A 21038-nucleotide genomic window follows, 5' to 3' on the forward strand; every position below is an offset into this window, starting at 1 on the left:
AAAAAACAACTACAAATAGATATATTTATGGAATATTTTTTATTGATTTATCAACGCTTTTCTTCGCAAAGACAATAAAAACATAATTTCAAGAAACAATATTAATACAAGATGCCCATATAACACGCACTGCTCACCGTTATCACGCCATATCAAATATCATAACCCTTAACCTATGGCGTCAAGAGAACAGTAGAGAAACAAATTTGATTTTGGTAAAAATATATCACATATCAAATGGGTACACTTGTCATCGACAAAACAATAAAAATAAACTTTCCGAAAGAAGTTACGTGAAATTAATTGAAGATTCCTTCTATTGTGCCTCTAGAAGTGATATTTCATATTCCCCGATTTTCTCGCCCTGCTCCTCCATCGTGACCATCGTGACCATAAGGTGACTGAAATTGGTCAATGAATATTTCATTACATACCAGATTTGTTGTATGCTAGACGTCGATATGAAAAACGAAGTGTCATAAAATGTATACATTGGAGCGCGTGAAACCAAAGTACACAAATATAAAGAAAGGGCCCGATGTCTAATGTCTACTGTACAGGTGACTTAAGGTGTAATTTAATGTGCACACTGACTACATTATTTCACCCTCTTCTCTGCCTCGAAGTGGAGGACAAACATTCTCCATTCTCCAGTTAAAACATATTGTATTCGTCCACAATGGACGATGTATACCTAGCTATGGCTCATGTTCGAAGGTGTTTCGTTCCGGTTGAACTACAGGTAACTGTATCCTACCAACCCGATGTATCATATCACGTGACAGGCTATCGAACGTGCGACATTTAATCATGGTAACATCCCGTTTATATATATATTGCCTAAAAATACAACAAAGAGATCTTGTTTCTCTACAACATTCAGAAATCAAGAAACGGACTGATCTTGCTTTTTAAAGTTACATTTCCCTTCATATTGAATCCGATAGAATGCAAAGACTTTAGCTCATAAAGATTAATGTAAAGTGGGAAATGAGACTTAAAAGAAAGACGTTTTGTTATTTTTAATTATTGAATACAGTGCTAATCGACGGTAAATTTCCGTTGCTTTATGATAAATAAGTATTTGATATGATACCCGATTTTTATAAACTATATTAATATTAATTGATAACGGTAAATCTATCATATGTTTGATTGCGTATTTCATAACTGTACAACTTTTTATTTCGAATTTCTTTAACATAAGTAATAGCTCACAATGAAAAATCGATATCAACACACCTGTAATGAAGAAGATAATATATATAAAGAAAAGGTACCCACACATTTTTGAGTAGTACAATGTCATCGAACTTAAAACAAATTGTCATTTCTATGTTTATTGTCCATATGAAGATATTCAAATAATGCTTTCCAAGTATAGATATTTCGGTATTTCTCCAATCAAAGTACTTGCAGATTTACAGAATCTAAAAAAAAAACCCAACATAATTGCTATGTTACTGCAGCGGCAATAGTGCAATCGGAACTTCACAGACGTCCGATTAATTAATGTGGAACTTTGGGATTGTTTATACGTAATTTGGAACTTTAGGATTGTTTATACTTAATGTGAAACTTTGGGATTGTTTATACTTAATGTGAAAATTTGGGATTGTTTATACTCAATGTGGAACTTTGGGATTGTTTATACTTAATGTGAAACTTTGGGATTGTTTATACGTAATTTGGAACTTTGGGATTGTTTATACGTAATTTGGAACTTTGGGATTGTTTATACTTAATGTGAAACTTTGGGATTGTTTATACTTAATGTGAAACTTCGGGATCGTTTATACTCAATGTGAAACTTTGGGATTGTTTATACTTAATGTGAAACTTTGGGATTGTTTATACTCAATGTGGAACTTTGGGATTGTTTATACTTAATGTGAAACTTTGGGATTGTTTATACGTATTTTGGAACTTTGGGATTGTTTATACGTAATTTGGAACTTTGGGATTGTTTATACTTAATGTGAAACTTTGGGATTGTTTATACGTAATTTGGAACTTTGGGATTGTTTATACGTAATTTGGAACTTTGGGATTGTTTATACTTAATGTGAAACTTTGGGATTGTTTATACTTAATGTGAAACTTTGGGATTGTTTATACGTAATTTGGAACTTTGGGATTGTTTATACGTAATTTGGAACTTTGGGATTGTTTATACTTAATGTGAAACTTTGGGATTGTTTATACGTAATTTGGAACTTTGGAATTGTTTATACTTAATGTGAAACTTCGGGATTGTTTATACGTAATCAATGTGGAACTTCGGGATTATTTAAACTTAATGTGGAACTTTGGGATTGTTTATACTTAATGTGAAACTTTGGAATTGTTTTTCCTCGATGTGGAACTTCGGGATTGTTTCTACTTAATGTGAAACTTCGGGATTGTTTATACTTAATATGAAACTTTGGGATTGTTTTTACTCAATGTGGAACTTCGGGATTGTTTCTACTTCTACTTTCCACTTTAACAGTTTTGTTTAAATCGATGTTTCTATGTTCTATATCTTTATTAAACAAATATAAAATAACACGGAACATATCCAAATTAATTCCATAGTGATAATAACAAGTATTTACAGGTACACGTTAGCATACAATATTTTTGCTTTTTATCAGCATTACATAGTCCAGCTGAAACAATATTATTTTTGTTATCAGCCATTCTAGAGGCAGGTGTTAGCAGGATGACTCCATGTCATATTAATGGAATGACCGGGTATAATTAAGATCAGGTACGTGTATACAGCATCTATCTATATATATCTCCGGTTTTTTTTATGTATATCGCATACGGATTTAAAGAACCTTTATTTCTCAGACTGATGTTGTCTATAAACATGCTTCTGGTATTTTTAGAATCAGTATTGCATAATATATATATTTGTCTGTATGTTTTTCTTTCATTTTTTTTCATAATGTCCTATAATATCTACCTCAGCAAGTAAATACCATTATTCCTTACCGAATACATGTTCTTTAAATTCCTGTATTCGTGTGAAACATCACAATCTTATAGCATTAGAGCTAAAACTAATATATTACTGTAATCTGGAAAAGCCTCGTGTAAAAATAATAATCAATTTCAAAAGCCCGCAGTACAATTTCTAGGATAGAATAAGATTTTTTTTCTTACTGCACACCATAATATAAAAATAAAACATGCGTTGATATCATAGACACAGCATGGGAATTACAAGAATTGACAGTTTTATACTTATCATAGAGGTTGGTTACACTTTGATCCTGGACTAGGTATGTGTGTTTACCATAGGAATATATGTTGGACTAGAGCCAAGCAAACGAATGAATTCAATGTTCAGTTGACATTCATGGACATAAGAATACCAACAGGATGATAAATGGCAAATTCAATGAAGCGCCGCACTTTCGAATCTTTCAGTACAATACTTATATGTCTGTTTTTATCTTGTTGTAAGGGAAGGCAACTTAACTGGTTTATATTTCTTGTAATACTGCAAAACAGTTCATGAGCTGGTAATACATCTGATATTTGCAAGGTTACTTCGTAGCAATGCCACACAATAGTAAATAGATATAATATTTTAATTTACACAATTATATACAACGTAATACAATGAATGTTAGACTCCTGCATTCTCATTGAGATCATTGATTGATTTTATGTCACAGCGGACAATTCCACTACACATAAAACATTGACTAATTTACAAGCAATGTATCATGCACTTAAAGTGACCCACAGAAACGTATTAGTTTCATTTAACAGAAGTCCTACATATTTAATGGTGATATGTCGGCAAAGCACCTGTTACATAAAATTACACGTGGATGCAATCGTCGATCAAATCAGAGATATATTTCTGTTATGTCATTTAGTGCTTCCCGGGGGGAAAACGAAATGAAAAAAAAGACCTAATAACGGAACATATTAACATTAATGTCATAATGGTTTTGTTGTCACCACTCAGATATTGTAAACATAGCAATCACAACCTCGCACCAACATCATTAGCTGCTCAATAATATGATAAAACAGATTGTTTTAAATCATACTCCCCTAACAGAATGAATCAACCAGCCAGAAGTTTAAAACAGATTGTCGATAGTGTTTTCATGATAAATGTAATGAATCATTATCAGCATTTGATACACAAACTCCAGATAATTACAAATCAACTCTCCTATATTCAATACTCTGGATGTAATAGAATTGTGAATAACTTTGATAACGTGCCATCATAAAATTCATCAATTTAAATCTTTAAATGACACTTATATTTACATAAGTAAACAAATTCTGGAGAAGACATCTGTAGTCGTAGACATCACTTAATATAATTCGTTTAATGAAATACTTTGTAAAAACAAAGCCTTTGTGATTAAGACATTTGTGTGATACAAATTGTAATCACCACCACATGATACATATTGCCACAATCAAATTTTGATTACAACTGTAGTAACTGTTTCACCCAATAAACGACCAGACCATGGTAAGCATGAAGAATCTACTAAAACGAGACCTTCAGCCGATTAGATATGCCTTTCACGCCAACAGAACTGAAGTGATAACCCTTAATCAATGTTTCAGTTAAGTTTCTGTGCGACTGCGTGCGGTACCCGATAAAATAATGAGTAATTTAATGTTTATTGCACATTTACACATTTGATTGTATACAGCGAATAATTTAAATGGAAACGTGTTGGTATATTTCTGTGGAAGGTACTAATTTAAAAAATAAGAACAAATCCCCAATTCTGTATTGGGAGGTAACATTACAACATATATGTCTCATAACACATATTGTATGTATAAATAAACAACAAACTTGGTTAGGGAGTATGATGATAACAAATATGTATCATAACACAAAATGTATAACAAACAATCTTGTATTGAAAGAATGATCAGTTATGTTTTTGGAATGAACAACATATTACATTCAACAAAATACATTATTTATATAATATGCAACGTTTCTATGACCGGGCATACATAGCCTTCAATGTATTTTATCACCAGAACTTATAAGATTATTTCGGTTTATTGAAACCTACATATGTCTTGCAATTTTTCATTAAAAACATAAAACCATGTGATGCGCCCTTCCCCTATTCTATCCTTATTATATAACATCCACAACTAGCATTGATGTCTTTGTCTCATTTTACCAGAAGATATCGTATTGAACTGATTATTAGGAGAAAAGTAAATTTGCTGCCACGGAAACAGATGTGCATGTTTGTTGTAACACACTCATCTGATCATACATCGTCCTCCAATGAGTCTGCATTCGTGGGTTTGGACTTCAGCCAGGTGTTAAGGAGGAATATCACTTGATCTAGCTTCTGGTCTGTCTTCTGCATCTGAAGAATTGGAGAAAATCACCGTATGTAACTCCAATATATAAACCCTATATATACTGTAAACATATCTATTTTTGCGCAAACAAATTTTAGCACAATGCCAATTTTGAACAAATAAGCGCATTCGCAAAAATTGCTTTATAAACGGCGTACAAAAACAGCAATTAGCGCTCTCATATTTTCGCTCCATATGTTCAGTGCGAAAATATGTACATTCACAGTAATTGTCTATTAATATACTTTGCTAACGCTAATTTGATGCACTTCCACTAGATCTTCAGGTAACAGTTTCCAAACACGCAGAACGTTAATGTGATCTTTTACTCTTTCTTTGTGAACTTTGCATATATGCTAGAGATAGTTTTAACAACTTACTTGCGTCTCCATTCGGACAATCCTAGCACCGATTGTCATCCTTTCCCTATCTTTATAACAGTTTGAGTACAATGTTCCTGGTTTGCCTAATGTCTGGTCCAACCTGTTCAAAAATGCTTCTTAATATAAAAACTGATGTCTGATATGTACACCACAACTACAGACAATAAAGTTAGATCGAAGGTTGTAAAAACGATTCAGCATAATTTCACGAATCCTTTTATGTATATGATCTGTTTGTACTTCAGAATGTAAGCTACTAGACACAATGAACAACCTGACACCAGGATTGGCAGCGTAAGACGCGTTTGAATCCTAGCTAAATACAGTTAAGTGAACTACAATGAAAGTAATTCCACTGTTAATGCTCCGGGTCGAGTTGTCTTTTGAACATCAATAACAATACCAATTTGTTCTGATCTGAAAACTTCTAAACATCGCCCAATGGCTCAAACAGTTAAACTAGGGTTTTTTTTTTTTTTTTTTTTGAACTTTTTATTCAGATTGAACTTGAACCTTACTGCTTTCGAAAGTTAACAACATTAAAAGCCTTATGCAGTTTAGGAACTCTACAGTATATCGGACACACTGAACAATTTTGTACTCTTGCCAATGGAATTTATTAGGTCGGTTATAACATTCCAACCACCAGTCACGATTCTAGAACATTTGAAATAAAGAACAACATATATTATACGCTTTGTATAACATTTCTACAAATAGTAAGATTTTCTACAACCATTTAAAACTTCAAAATTACCTTCGTTGTAACTCTTTGATTCTAACCATCATATTAAGATGACCTTGTGAATATTGCTCAATGACATCTCGAACATCGTACGGTTTTCTGGCTTGCTAGAAAAAAAGTATATAAGTTTGTAATTCAGACGAAAGCACAAAAGAAAAAAAACACAAAAAATATCAAAATATCAACAAATGGTTATCCAAACTGAAATTAAATAAAACAAGGGCAAGTTATGAACAAATGAAAGATGTACAATACGACTCCTATTTTTTTTAGTCAACTCTACTGATAAGACAAGAACAGGCTTAACCCTAACCCTACCCTAATCCTAACCTTCACCTAAAATATTAGGAAACAATGACAATTCACTTACTGACACAAAAGTAAAAACTAGAAAATGTCTGTAAGACATGAATGCCCCCCCCCCCATGTGAAATAATAGTGAAAGATCCGAAAGAGATGATTTTGTTAATTTGTATGCAACTATGTACAACTTAAGTTTCAAACTTAAATTGACAAGTTGATTTAACATACATGAATTTGGAATTTTGTTCTCTGGAAAAAATGAGGGAGTATATTAGTTCCTTATGCCTTAAAACCCACAAGTACCAAATTATGTAGAAATAAGATGTTCCTCTTTTTTGAGTTATCTTCCCCTGATGGCCATCTTTTTTTAGAATGCCGAGAAATACAACACTGCATGAGGTCTTTCCATACTTGATATTTGTATGAAGTTTCATGAAAATTGCCTTCCGAATGAAGTTGTTAAGTGGTATATACTGATTTGGGACGCGACGGGACGCATAAATGGCGGGGGCATAAAAATGCATAGAGAGAGAGAGAGAGAGAGAGAGAGAGAGAGAGAGAGAGAGAGAGAGAGAGAGAGAGAGAGAGAGAGAGAGAGAGAGAGAGAGAGAGAGAGAGAGAGAGAGAGAGATAGAGAGAGAGAGAGAGAGCAATTGTGTACTTACCTGAAATTTTCTTCTTGCAACAAAGTATTTAATTTTTCGCAGTACCCGTATTGCTGTTTTATGAGCATCTGTTAGTCTGCAAATTTATAAGATAACACGGAGTGTCAAGATTTGATCTAATTTGGCTACTACGGTATGTTATATTCATCGCTCATGATATGAAATGACAACGGGAATAGCAGTACATACTGAAATCTACCCACGATATTCAAGTCGCAGACAGGCATTTTGAAGGCGACACAATATCTAAATATGTTTACGAACATAAAAAATATATCTTGAATTTTCAAATGAGGGATATCTTTTGTATTGGTTAATTACCTCAATATTTAATAAAGTTAGCAATAAAATATACTAGACACACCATGCATGTTGTTTAAATACTTTATTGTATAAATATGGACAGTGCAAAATTTCACTCTCTTTTAATGTCAATAAGATGTCTGTAGTCACTATCGTGTAACATATCTTTATCTTATCCCAATTTGTATCCCTATACTAAACTGCAGCTCTGAAGACAAAGGAATCGATTTCTTGTTAGAAAATCAATGAATGATTAGAGGTGCAAACAGACATCTTAACTGACAAAAAGACAGGGATTTGATTGTGTAAGTAAAATTGTTAGTTCAAAATGACATAACACCTGTACACATACTGCACAACTTTCTCCACATCATCTAAATCATATTCCAATGGATCATCATACTGGTCGTTACTTCCAACACTAGGATGGTTGGGCATAATATTGGGACGAGAACTATCCCGCCTGTTACTACGTGGAGTCCCTGTAACATAGTAATCATAGACCAGAGCGGTAAGTGTTTACCACTCATAATCATACGAACACATATATTATATATACATCAAATCATATGCACCATAACATAATACTTTCCCTTTCTCAAAACGTTTGTTAGCATTGCATTGTCTAACCTGTCCATATTTCTTTATCTTACAATCTTTATCAAACCAACCTGGCAACGATCGGGTGTGACGGTAATAATCCTCCACTATTATCTTCGAAGTTCTATATACATTGTATCAAACAAAGACCATCCCTTTTGTCTTCCTGTCAACTCTTAACCTTTAACACCCATTCAACAGATTTTCAAAGGTTTAGATGACAACATAATTTCCTCCGGAGTTAATCTAGAGATTTATTTGTTATTGTAAGAGTAGCATTGTCTTCCTTGCATGTCGCCCAACTCTCATTTGATGTTTTCGAATACATTGATTTAATTAAGACCAGATGAAAGACCCAAACATGAGTTATTCCCCTTCGGACATCAGGGAACGACGTTCAGTTTAAAGAAATGGGACTGCCGATACTGAATTACTAAATTATAACACCTTTAAACATTCTTATTTCAACTTCGTCGCTTACCTCAGTATTCGTATTTAATTAGCGGACAAATTTGTGTCGCTAAAAGAAAATAATTTAGAAAATAAACATTTAAAATAAGGAGTAAGGAGTATTTATTATGAAGTCGTGGCAAGATTAATAGCAAATTTAGCTAACTATTAAATACAAGCTGATCAGCAAGTAGCCATTTTATTTTCACCAATAATCTCGAAAATTAAACATGCACATTAAGGATCAAGGGAAGCTCACACAAATCTTCACATGAAAATGGTTGATATCTATCCTGTAACTCTTTTGGAAAGGATCCAAGACAGAGAAGATAATGGTCAACAAATAATAAACAAAATTATCTATATAGTTAACCATCTGCTGATGGTGATCAACATTTTTCAAAATACAATTCAATTTTGCTTGAAAAGAAACTCCATTTAGATGATAATAATAGGCCATTTTCATATCTTAGTAAGGAAGAGTGCCATTGGCAAGGTGTGCCGGAGTTTTACCAATTTTGTCTTCCTGGTAGAAACTGGTGAGGCTCTCCCTGCGGACGTGATTACCAATGGAAATGGAGTCCATGCGTGATGACCGTCGTTTACGTAGTGTGAGACTGGCACGTCTCGCCATTCGGGCAAGCATTGTCTCCTCATTGGACGAGTCATGGATGTGAATTTTCCAAGTGGCTTCTGAGTTTGACGTTGGGTCAGCAGCATAACATCTCCAAACACACTGAGGGGGATATAGTATTAATGAAAATAAGGCTCTCGGGAAATTCAAAGTCAAGAAAAAAGACCTCTTTAATGAATGATGGAATTGATGCCTTCGATCCAGTTTCATCCTGACCAAGTAGTATTTATAACGCCCCAAGCTATTCCCAAATAAATGTGCTTTAATAAGTCCAGATACCTACGTCAAATAATATAAGTCATACAAGAACATCGCTGATAAAACAGTAATTCACTGACCACGACAATTACCTGTATAAGCGTTGCCGCCGCTGGAATTTGTCTGTTGAAATGTTTTTGTCGTTGTTTCTGCTGTACCTTCAAGGCGAACCCTGATCCCAAAATGCCCTACAAACAACATTAGAGCACCATCAATATCAAAACCAGTTTGGATTCATACATATTCGTTTACCTCACAAATATGATAATTATTCGAGAAAAAATGGTTTCCATAAAATTGGCTGATACATTGGAAAGATGGCCAGGAACTGTCATGAAGTTTTCTCATTTAAATGTTATATATATGTATATATAGAAAAAAGTTAAAACACTGGAAACACATGACGCAAAACAAAAGCGCTTTATACATATTCATATATATATATGAATGATTATATATATTATGTACTTACAGCAGGAAGAGCGAAGAAGGATATAGCAAAAACTGCAAAACAGGAAGCTACGATTTTACCCATCCAAGTCTGTGGAACTTTGTCCCCATATCCAATGGTCATCACAGTTATCTAAAACATCGGAAAACAATTTCCAATAACGCCGAAGATAAAGCTTCATTTGTCTTTCATTGACCATGTATAGTTTTAAACTTTTAACGAATATCAATTAGAACTAGAAACCTGACAATGCCTACAATGAAGGTAAAACCTACGTTTTATATGAAATCTGCGGTTTGTGAAATAATCAAAGTCATCTTAGAAGTCAGGTGATAGTGATGATATTATTTATTATCTTGTAGGGACTAATAAGAATACTTAGTAAGTGAAATTCATAATGTAAAGTTTTTTGTTTTGTTGATAACTTCAAATAACAGTTTTATCAAATGTTTGAAAAAAAGCAATATGGTGTCCCAAACTCATCTTTTATATGGCGTTCTTTTGAAATTACTAACTATATAAATAGTTGGGTTGGAAGATAAATTTTAATGTCGCCATGAATATTTATCTTACAACAGGACAATTTATTTGTAACGGATTTTACATTTGAACACTGTAAACTGAAAGTGAAGTGAAAGTGACCGGCAGCCAGTATTGTTTACCAAGGGGATTTATTAATTCCTGCACAGAATCACTCTGAATTGTAGTATACAGTCTCATTAACTACAATTGGCATAATAATGGTATACAGACACACAACACAGATTGTTAATATTACGTTTCTATCTATCAGGATTACTTTTTGACTTTTTGGTGGACATCTTACCTGGACCCCAAAATCTGCATTCAAACACTTGACCAGATGGGCGTATATAGCCTGATATACCCCCTTCTGGTTTACAAATAAATAAAAAAAAACTGACAGTAGAACGAAAATATAGAATCATACGGCAACTGTACCTCCCCATGTAAAGCTTTGGTTTTTCACACTCGCCTCCTAGTTAAAAATTTAAGGCCCCTAGTATCATTGACGACACAGCTGCATGCATGATGCTGTGTATTTCCCCTGACTTTACAATATTCTGAGTTTGTCATTTTTGGACAATATTCAAGGCATCTGAGTTTTCACGATTTTAATCCATCTTATAAAAATAAGTTAACCCCTCGAAGTAACAGCATTGATGTCTCGCTAGCAAAAACCTTGACAAAGAGTACGACCAATCTCAATCACTCAGTACTACAGCGATTATATAACACATCAATCCCTACTTACAACACCCCACCAAAGAGCATCTGCATAGCTGGAAAAGTCGTCTCTGGATTCGTCTCTTTCGGCTAGGTATACAAAGTAGGATGAAAATATAAGGCCCAGAAATCCAATGTATAAAGTTGTAATTAACTCCTGCAAAAGTAGAAATATATGAATGATTAAGTACCAAAATGACATATGATGTAACATACTTTTTTTTTTTTTTTTTTTAAAAAGTCGATCCTAATATTTTAAAAAGAAAGGTTCAACATTTTGTTAAAGGTAATATGCCGCAGTGCACTTGTGTCGAAAAAGAAAAAGAACTTCAAAAGGGATGGGCAAAGGGATGGGAAAATATTGAAAATTTCGAATTTCAGTGGTTGGGTGAATTGCAGATTTTCTGGTTTTTAATTTTGTTATTTGAAATCGGTTATATCAAATCGACGTTAAAATCGATGTGACAAAATACACATTTTGTTTCATGGTTATTGCAACAATCCGTAATGGAATAAAATGTGTCTTGGTTACGATTATGGGGCAATCAAAAATTCAAAAATAGTTCATAAAGTCTATGCAAGTTTCAAAATGACAAGTTTCGAATTGAGAGAGGGGTTCTTTGAATACAATAGTCCACTCAAATTTGTTGATGGAAATATAGAATATAACATATTTTGAAATTTCATCAAGATAATGAAGTTGTTTGAAGACTGGTTAATTTAGTGCATCATTAGACCACTTGATCATCTTGCTAAGGCCTTAACCGTACAGTTTGTACTAACCTGTCTGTGTAAATATATGACAGATCCCAATAGTCTCCAAGTGCCACCTTGTCTATCTACATGCAACATCCGTAAAATCTGTAAAAACCGCACCCCCCTGAAAAAGAGAAAAATAGCTTTTATGTCGGCTCCAGATATATCAAATTAAATCTAAACATTTTATATTTTACAAAAACCAATATTGGTCTTCTAAAATCACCAGACAAGATGGAAACGTACATTTGAGTGAATAGCAAAATTCCGACAGGTTAACAAAAGGCTATTACAATTCGAAAAAGCGAGGGCTAAACATTAAAACTAAGGAAGATGTACGCAATGATACTTTTAACTGTACAATGAGAATAAGACCACGTGGTCTTGAAGGATAGCGTTTTCTGCTTCGTCGACGACACCTGACGTTAATAACGAAACTACCAGGCATGTTAATGAACATCAAAGGCATTGAAATCACCAATTGCGATTAAAAAGCTTCCATGTAATCTCCATTAACCCGAATCTCACATATTCCTGAGTTGTTTTTTGCCAACTGGCGACAACTTTCACCGCAAATGTGATATTAAGATTGAGAATTGTGAATACTGAACCAGCCGGACATACATATATCGTAGCAAGATGGTTAGTTTATAAGGTTTTATCTAAGAACGCAAACTTAACTACAGGAAATTTGAAATTATGAATTTTATGCTTTGTGAAAGTGTATGCTTTTGACGGCGTGGTATGTAAAGATCGAGATAAGCGGTTGATGTAGAGGAGCTATTTGTGTCCTTGATCTCACATTCTGGTAGGAATAATACACTGCATGTCAAGATTTTTGGTATATTCAGTCTCGTTTAAAGAAACAAGTCAGCCAAGAGGGAGGTAAAAAAGTAAATAAAGTAAGAATACATATGTCAATACTCTGCAGGAGATCACAGAAGATGTAATCAACCGGAAATTTGATCATTCTCCCGATTTGACAAAAAAGGACATTTCATTTTGACTTTTCCGAACTTTTCATAAAAATACTGTTCAGTAACTGTAGAACCATAATACATTAGCAACAGTATGACGTTTGAATTTGGCCACATGAGGGTATGAAAATTGTACAAATGACACACAAGTGAATACCACCTTTCAATACAATTTTAGAATTAGATTCAGCCAAGCCAAATAATGCTGCTATTTCATCCCTCTAGGGCTCGCTGTGATGCTACAATCCTTAAGTTGGAGGAAACTGAGGGAAACCAAGATTGATCGAAGGAAATGTCAAAATCGAGATGAAGAAATTTACTTTACTAAATTTGATTAACTTCGTAATTCAAGATATCTCATAACTCCCAAAGAGTACAGTAAGTCAACATTATCTCTGATTGGCCTAAAATTATTACTTTCAAAAACTGCCAAATGGCCATGTTGATAGTACTGAAAGTATAGGCCATACAACATACAATATGTCTCATATAATGTTTTGTGGAAAAAGGTAAAATAATGATAATAATAAAAAAACGCCCGAAGATCTAAACTAAAACATTTCCCTTGCCATGAATTAGATTGAATGCTGCTGAGCAATATCAATAAAAAAGACCCTAAATCCTTTTCCCCACAGACACGAAAAAAATATATACACTCTGGTAAATAGACATTGTTGGCAGTCGCGATCACTTTATTTAAACAAGCTGTCCCATCTGTTTTTACACGAAAAAACTGCTGTGATCATTACGTATTGCGTTAGCCACAAACAGAACTATTATTATTTCTGGAGGAATTCAAATAGAAGAGGCGTTTCATTTATGTGTTCTCAGTGACACATGGCTGCTTTAGAATCCTGCCAACATCCAGGTTACATCGATTAGAGTTATAATCACTGATTAGTATTTGATAAATTGATGAAAAAGAAATGCTTATGCTATTGGTATAGACATTAACATCAACCTTGAATGTATGTCTCTGTATTATGACCTTACGGTTAATGTAAGGTCATTTGTTAACTGAATATGTTATACTCAAGAAAATAAACGGCCAGTATATGCATTAAATCTGATTAAAATACATGTGTTTTTTCTGGTAACAGTATTTGACAAAAAATATTTTGACACTGCTTTTTAAGTATTAGGATATCATCATGTATAAAAGTTGCTCATTTGCAAATTGCAATTTACCGTACATGACAAGTGAAGTATTTTTTCCTATCTCAAGAAAGCTACAGTTTTTGGAAATATATACCAAATTTTGATATAAAAATCTGTATATTCAACGTTTGGAATATTGGGCTACTCTCAATATCGTCACGTGCTTCTTTAGTGCTTGTAAGCAACTGTTGAACGACATTGCATGATCACAGAAATTCTAGAATCAAATGTTAAAATACTAAAATGGCGAACATAAATAAAGCTGGCTTTCAAGATTCCCTAGTAGGATTACAGTCTTATTATAATGCTGATAATGCTGCTTACTCGAAAAATGAAATAATGGCGTGCATATTTCGAAAAAATAAAAGTAAAAAACAAAACAAAAGAGTTTTTGTCCAATTCTCTCTTTAAAAGCATTTCTTCCAAGAGATTTCTGCATTGTACCACATTGGAGTTTTCGTAGTTAGTCCACCTCCCCGTGTGGATTTCATTTTCCACTTTCGCGTTTTCAAGATTTTAGGCCCTTGATGCCCTTCAGCATTTCTGACCCAATAGGACGAAACAGCTGTATGACACAGTTGAATTGTTTGGCTATACTGTATCGAATTCCACAATAGTATTTAAATGTACCAATAACTTCTCAATTATGTTTGAGTTGTTTCAGTCGCCTCAATGATTTTACGAGTTTCAGGTCCTTAGCATTACTGACGATTCCTAAAATGACGAAACAGCTGCATAATGCACTGAGATTCGTATGATTTGCTCTCATGTATTTTACAAAAGTATATGTAAAGTAAAACGAGCTCATCTCTTGCTTTATGGTAGATCTTATAAGAGCAAATAACACAGACCCTGTCCTTTCATTTCACCTTTTGAACACATATATGAAGAAGACATCTTTAAATAGCTCAAAATTTATCGACCTTGTATCCATCGTATAAAACCACCATAATTGGAAATAGGAGACACTATCCACAACATTCTCTTGTCTTTTGCTACAATGAAACCAGTAGGGACAGCTTTCCATCACAAGCCTTCCATTTCTAGCTTTCCAAAGTAATAATGCTTACATGTCCCAGTTGAATATGTATTCCAAGGTATTGTTTATGAGGACGCAATTCCTGTGGAAGATGCCGAAAACAGATTGATGATCCTACCGAGAGATGCAGGTTGATATTGAGTAGGCGAGATTTTATGGTTGTCATCATAATCAGATTAGGAAATATCCCATTTGAATTAAGATGTGTTCAATGTTCTGATGGTTTCATTGTTAATTACCTTGTTCTAATTTAAGAACGTAGCATCATTTACTTAGATCGGCCAATATCTCCACATAAATCTTTCTTTGTTAATTGACCCATCCTACGTCTGATGGTCCATAGTTATGACATCGTTACATGAATGAATCAATAGAATACAGGACCACACAGTGTACATCAAATAAAGCGAGAAATGAGAGAGGAAATGCTCAAAACAGATATATGCAATCGAAAGTCATCATTTAAAATCATATGACTTTAAGACCTCGTGTCAATATAACAACTAACATAATACCGACATGGCAACAGAATCTCGAAGATTGTACTAAAAAAACATATGCAAAGCACCTTCATCGACCTGAATATCTCGAAATCATGTGTTGTATGTTTATCTGTCAGTTGTCAACATCTTTCAAGACAATCGTGACACTGGGAATAAGCCCTAGAATGTTACAATGTTGAATTCTGTCCCTGCCTGTTCAGTTTCGTTGTAGCCAAAGATTAGGGTAAGCGGCAGATATAAAAGAGTGTGTCGTATCCTTGATTGCTGATTCGGGAAAGAGGACATTTCACCACCAAATTCAATGAAGATATCGCTAGCAAGAAATTAGATCATTTTCACAATATGTAATTTCTCGGACATACAAAACCCTTCTTGCTTTCTGATTCTTTATATCATTTATGAATTTCTCTTACAACATAATATTGATTATAACTTATTAAGCCTTTCTTTACTTCAAGAAAAAACAAGACATTTTCATAATTAGAATTTATCAATGGATGATGTATTATGCTATTATGGGTACTGCGTACTCATGAACATTCTAACTATGTGCATGACCCAGCACATATGTTACACAACTAACTCGTGCAATGTAATTTCTGTCTGCATATTTTCAATGTTTTTAATTTGTTGGTGTTCAGATGTTTGTTTTTTCTCATGTAATTCTAAAGCAAACTAATTCCTTACTTCTAATTGAATGCAAGGAGGTGTGATACAGATTGTACGTCCATGATTGGATATTAGCCGATATAATAATGTCAACAACTGAAATACAATATAACTTGGAGGTAGCTTCAGGGTATATCGCACATTAGGACCAAATCATACATTCGACATTTTATTCAAGACCTAGGGCATCACTTAATACAAACATTAACGAAAACTTAAACGTGTATTCCACTGGGTTTGAGTTAATGAGTTATACTGAAAAAAAAAAAAAAAAAAAACGTTAGTCACAACTGAAATAGGTATAGCAGATCCAATTTGATTTCTGTTGTTCCTTGAGACAGAGAGAACGATAGAAAGCTCAAATCTGTAATCACAAGCGGTGGCAGTTATTGATCATCTTTCACATTTATGTTGTAACCAAGTTTTGATCATTTTTCAATATTAAGCATACTACCCCTAGAATATTCATATAGTGTGGACAATTATAGATTGATGGCGTTGCTATGGATACAACATTAATCACAATGCATGTTAAGCTTTGCCCGAGACAATGTCATTATTAAGACCGATGTTGACTGGAGAACTGTTTATTTATATATCATATAGACATGTTTTGCTCCTAGACCGATTGTAGGGCTACATGATATGACACTGATCAGGGCAAAGTGTGTTTTAACATGGCGATCCATGTAACATCAGAAAGAGAGAGCAACCTCTATTTACGCAACATTAAATGTTCTTGATTTTCAGTTGTACTAAGAATAAGGTTGAAAAATAAGTAGTCCTATGAATCTAGCTAGCACACAATATTATCCACATGTAAGATCATTATGAAATGGCTATCTAGTATATCTAATTACGAATTAGGTTCACAAATGAGACAATTATGTAACAAAACAATCCATCAGTTAGAAAACCGTAATTGGGTATTACCATTGAATGTAAGATAGAACATCAAAGACTTTTTACGTAGATATTTCCACATAGAAATCTTGATGCTACTTTGACTTGGTTAATTGCTTTACATACACAATTACTGAATATCTCATCATTTTATAGATCTTTAAGAACAACCTGGGTGTATGTTATAATACCGTCTAATCTACACGAATCTGGACATCTTTGTTTCATAATGTCACGAGAAAAAGTTTCAATTTGACCTTAATCTTTGGTGATCTTGACCTATAATCGGGCGACATATGGACATCAGTAGATATTAGCCAGTAATATTCAGATATGAATTTATTTTGGTGTATATTCTCATTTCTATTTGCAGTAATGGTGAATGTAACATTTGACCCCTGAACATGAAAGCATTTGAGGGCTAGCACATCCCGTGAAAAAGCAATGGAAAAGGTCTGAAAGTAATCATGCAAACGGAACTAAAGATATTTTTCCAGAAACCGATTTTTCCCAAACAACAACAACAGTGATCTTGACCTATGACATCAGGACACGAAAATCAATCCAATGAGGCACTTCCTTCTTTTTTCGGAAAAGCATTAGTTAAAGTATGAGTGAAATTGGCCTCAAAGAAATTGACATATTGTGAGTCTGTTGCTGATAAGGAAATGTCTATTCAGCCTTACTGACCAGAATTAACGTCACTGTTTGCAATGGTTCACAGGGATACATGACGTCCAGCTTGACCACAGAATGACTAAACCATAATATGATAGACTAAGTCAGATGTTTGTCCTACAGGTATAAGTGTGACGAACTAGCTGACTCTAGGAATAAGGTCTGAACTTAATCCCGCTACAATTGTGTAGGCTTTTCAGTAGGCCCTCCTACCTCTGCTTAACAGAAAGGCCTCCATCTCTCACAACCCTCCACTTCTGCTTCATAAAAGACCTTCATTTCTCCTATAGTGAACCTTCTACCTTCAGTATATTTCTGTTCTTTAGAAAGGCCCCCATTTTTCTTACAGTGGAATACTTTCCTTTTCGCCCAAAGCAGCTTTCATTCCTTCCACAGTGCAACCTCTACCTTCGCTGCAAGGAAAGCCTACATTTTCCTCATATATTCTTTTCTTTCATTCTGCTTTTCAGCGCACCCCTTACGATTTCGAAGGAACAATTTCATTTATCCCACAATTGGTGCTCTACCTCTGTTTCAAAGGACGACTCTTCTATATCTCACAGTGGATCCTCTATCTCTTCTTCAGAGATTTTGTTCTCATTCTCCCACAGTGGAACCTGTTTCACTTCTCCCAGGAATTTGGCCTCAATTTCATCCACAGTGCCATGCGCCTCCGTCTCCAAGGAAAACTTCAACTTCTTCCAAAGTTGACATGTTTTCAACTATGGTTGTAAGGAGGGCCTCCATTCCACTTGAAGCAATCTCTATCTCTCTATTCCATGATGGGTGGCAGATTTTTCAATACAAATCAGTGTATAGTTTGTATTGGATGACTTGACTTACAGGTAAGTAAAAAAGCAATGTAAAAGGAAACAGTAGAAGATCTCTACCTCGAATAGAATAGTCACAAAGTTATCATAGTGTCAGGTCATTCTGGTCAGATCAAACACTAGAATTTGTTTAACACAAGTCAAAAATGCTTGCAATTTGTTACAGAAACCTACTCAATCTATGTTATATACAAATTATATGTCATCACAATGTTTCATTTCAATAGTTTGTTCATTATATAACACAAGCATCTGCATGAAAGTGAATCACAACCTTATAATCAGTATGACACCATGAAACCATTTCCATTCTTGTAATTTTCTTAATTCTAAGCTTCTTGTAAGAAATAGACATATTTAGAATACCAAACCCAAGGTAAGAGTAAACGTTAGTGTGGGTAGATTACAGTGATGGATCCTCCTTGATAACATGTTCTGCTGAAGTAAGCCCCTGTAGACAAAACAGACCGGAGAACTAAAGACCTTGGAGTTGATGAGCAGCTTATGTTACTGTCCCTATAGAACCATGTTTATATATTCCTGGTTGTCTGTCTGCAGAAAGATTAGACTGAATAAATGTCTGTTTCATTCTGAGGATTATGTATGTATTTCCTGGTATTTTTCTTTCTTTCTTTAATTTTTAACATAAGTTATGTTATTTTTTTGTTGTTAGATGCAATCTTGGACAATCCCTGAACTTCCGTGATTCACAAATACTTTGAATTTTGTTAACTTAATTTGATTAACAAATTCAACAGAATCACATCGTTATTTTTAATATAAAATTTTAGCGTAACTCCTGATATTAATTTTGATCTGCATACTGATTTAGCCTTACCTGAAATACATAAGATCATTAGAAATGTACATATGTTACTTTTTGTGTTTTAATCATTGAATTCATGGTTATTCATAACTCACAAATCTATATGTCCATGAACTGATAGACAGAAAAAAACTGACACAGATTTTAGTTCTAATGTAAATTTTGTGGGCAAGATATATCTATGAAATCAAGTGCCAACAAATTCACTTTTTTGATAAAACCACAGAATTTTGGCCGCATGAAAATATCAGACTTCACTTTCCCTTTAACTTATTTATCTGTTTTGTTTGATCAATTTTAAAGAAGATTTTTTTAAAAATTCTTTGATTCTAGGGATAATAAGCATAAGCATTAGTAATATCTAATGTTACTCTCTACTACTGTATATGATATAACACATTGTATCTAAAAAGTTTGCAATTTTCATTGAATATTTTACATGTTTTTCTTCATATTTATTAAAAATTAAATTGGGGAAACTTAAAAACTACCTTAACAAGAATTTAATTGGTCAATTACAATACTTATGCTTTAGATAATAAATTTTACACATCAATGTAGAATATATGTAAATCAACATCATTTATTATCAAAAACAATGTTTCATAACATTCAATTGATTGGATACAAAATGAAAAAGTGAAAAATTTGCCGGTTCCCTTCAATCCGAAATTCTATCGCTAATCTAAACACATGTGCCCGGCAGTTTATAAACAAATATGGAGGGCACTTGATTGATAGTTCAACATTAAACACCAATTTGTTAACATTCACGGGCGATGTGTAATATTTCAATATTTTATTCTGATATGAAAGTTATTCAGCTCTTAAGCACCAATGACAACAAGAAGTTTGGGACACAACACAAAAATCAATTTACCTTATAGCTGAGGTAGCAAAAACTTGTCCCTCTGAACCCACACTAAACACGCCTATTGATGCAACTACCACTATAAGATCTGAAATGAAGAACAAAACAGAAATTATCACTCCATCGGGAGGTGTACAAAGTCAAGTACATATACAGAAATTATCACTCCATCGTTAGGTGTACAAAGTCAAGTACATATACAGAAATTATCACTCCATCGGGAGGTGTACAAAGACAGATACACAGAAATAACCACTCCATTGGGAGGTGTACAAAGACAGGAATACAGAAATAACCACTCCATTGGGAGGTGTACAAAATCAAGTATATACACAGAAATAACCACTCCGTTGGGAAGTGTACAAAGACAGATACACAGAAATAACCATTCCATTAGGAGGTGTACAAAGACAGATACACAGAAATT

At 33.8% G+C, this 21038-nt stretch overlaps 1 protein-coding gene across 1 annotated transcript in view; it reads right to left on the bottom strand.

Moving 5' to 3' along the window:
• Window positions 1-5267: 5267 nt before the first annotated feature.
• The window catches only part of LOC132547981 (potassium voltage-gated channel subfamily KQT member 1-like), a 38308-nt gene continuing 22537 nt past the window's right edge, over window positions 5268-21038 (bottom strand). Inside the window, exons 4-14 of the mRNA XM_060211797.1 lie at window positions 20621-20699; window positions 12185-12281; window positions 11430-11558; window positions 10178-10288; window positions 9798-9893; window positions 9327-9549; window positions 8116-8245; window positions 7461-7536; window positions 6505-6599; window positions 5745-5847; window positions 5268-5369 (exon numbers count right to left, since the gene is read on the bottom strand). Coding sequence (XP_060067780.1) covers window positions 5268-5369; window positions 5745-5847; window positions 6505-6599; window positions 7461-7536; window positions 8116-8245; window positions 9327-9549; window positions 9798-9893; window positions 10178-10288; window positions 11430-11558; window positions 12185-12281; window positions 20621-20699 — 1241 coding nt within the window. The remainder of the gene's footprint in view (window positions 5370-5744; window positions 5848-6504; window positions 6600-7460; window positions 7537-8115; window positions 8246-9326; window positions 9550-9797; window positions 9894-10177; window positions 10289-11429; window positions 11559-12184; window positions 12282-20620; window positions 20700-21038) is intronic.

The sequence above is a fragment of the Ylistrum balloti genome, unplaced genomic scaffold (genome assembly GCF_031769215.1).
Source record: "Ylistrum balloti isolate Yb309-2 unplaced genomic scaffold, AGI_CSIRO_Ybal_v1 Utg369992, whole genome shotgun sequence".
Classification (NCBI taxonomy): Eukaryota; Metazoa; Mollusca; class Bivalvia; order Pectinida; family Pectinidae; genus Ylistrum; species Ylistrum balloti.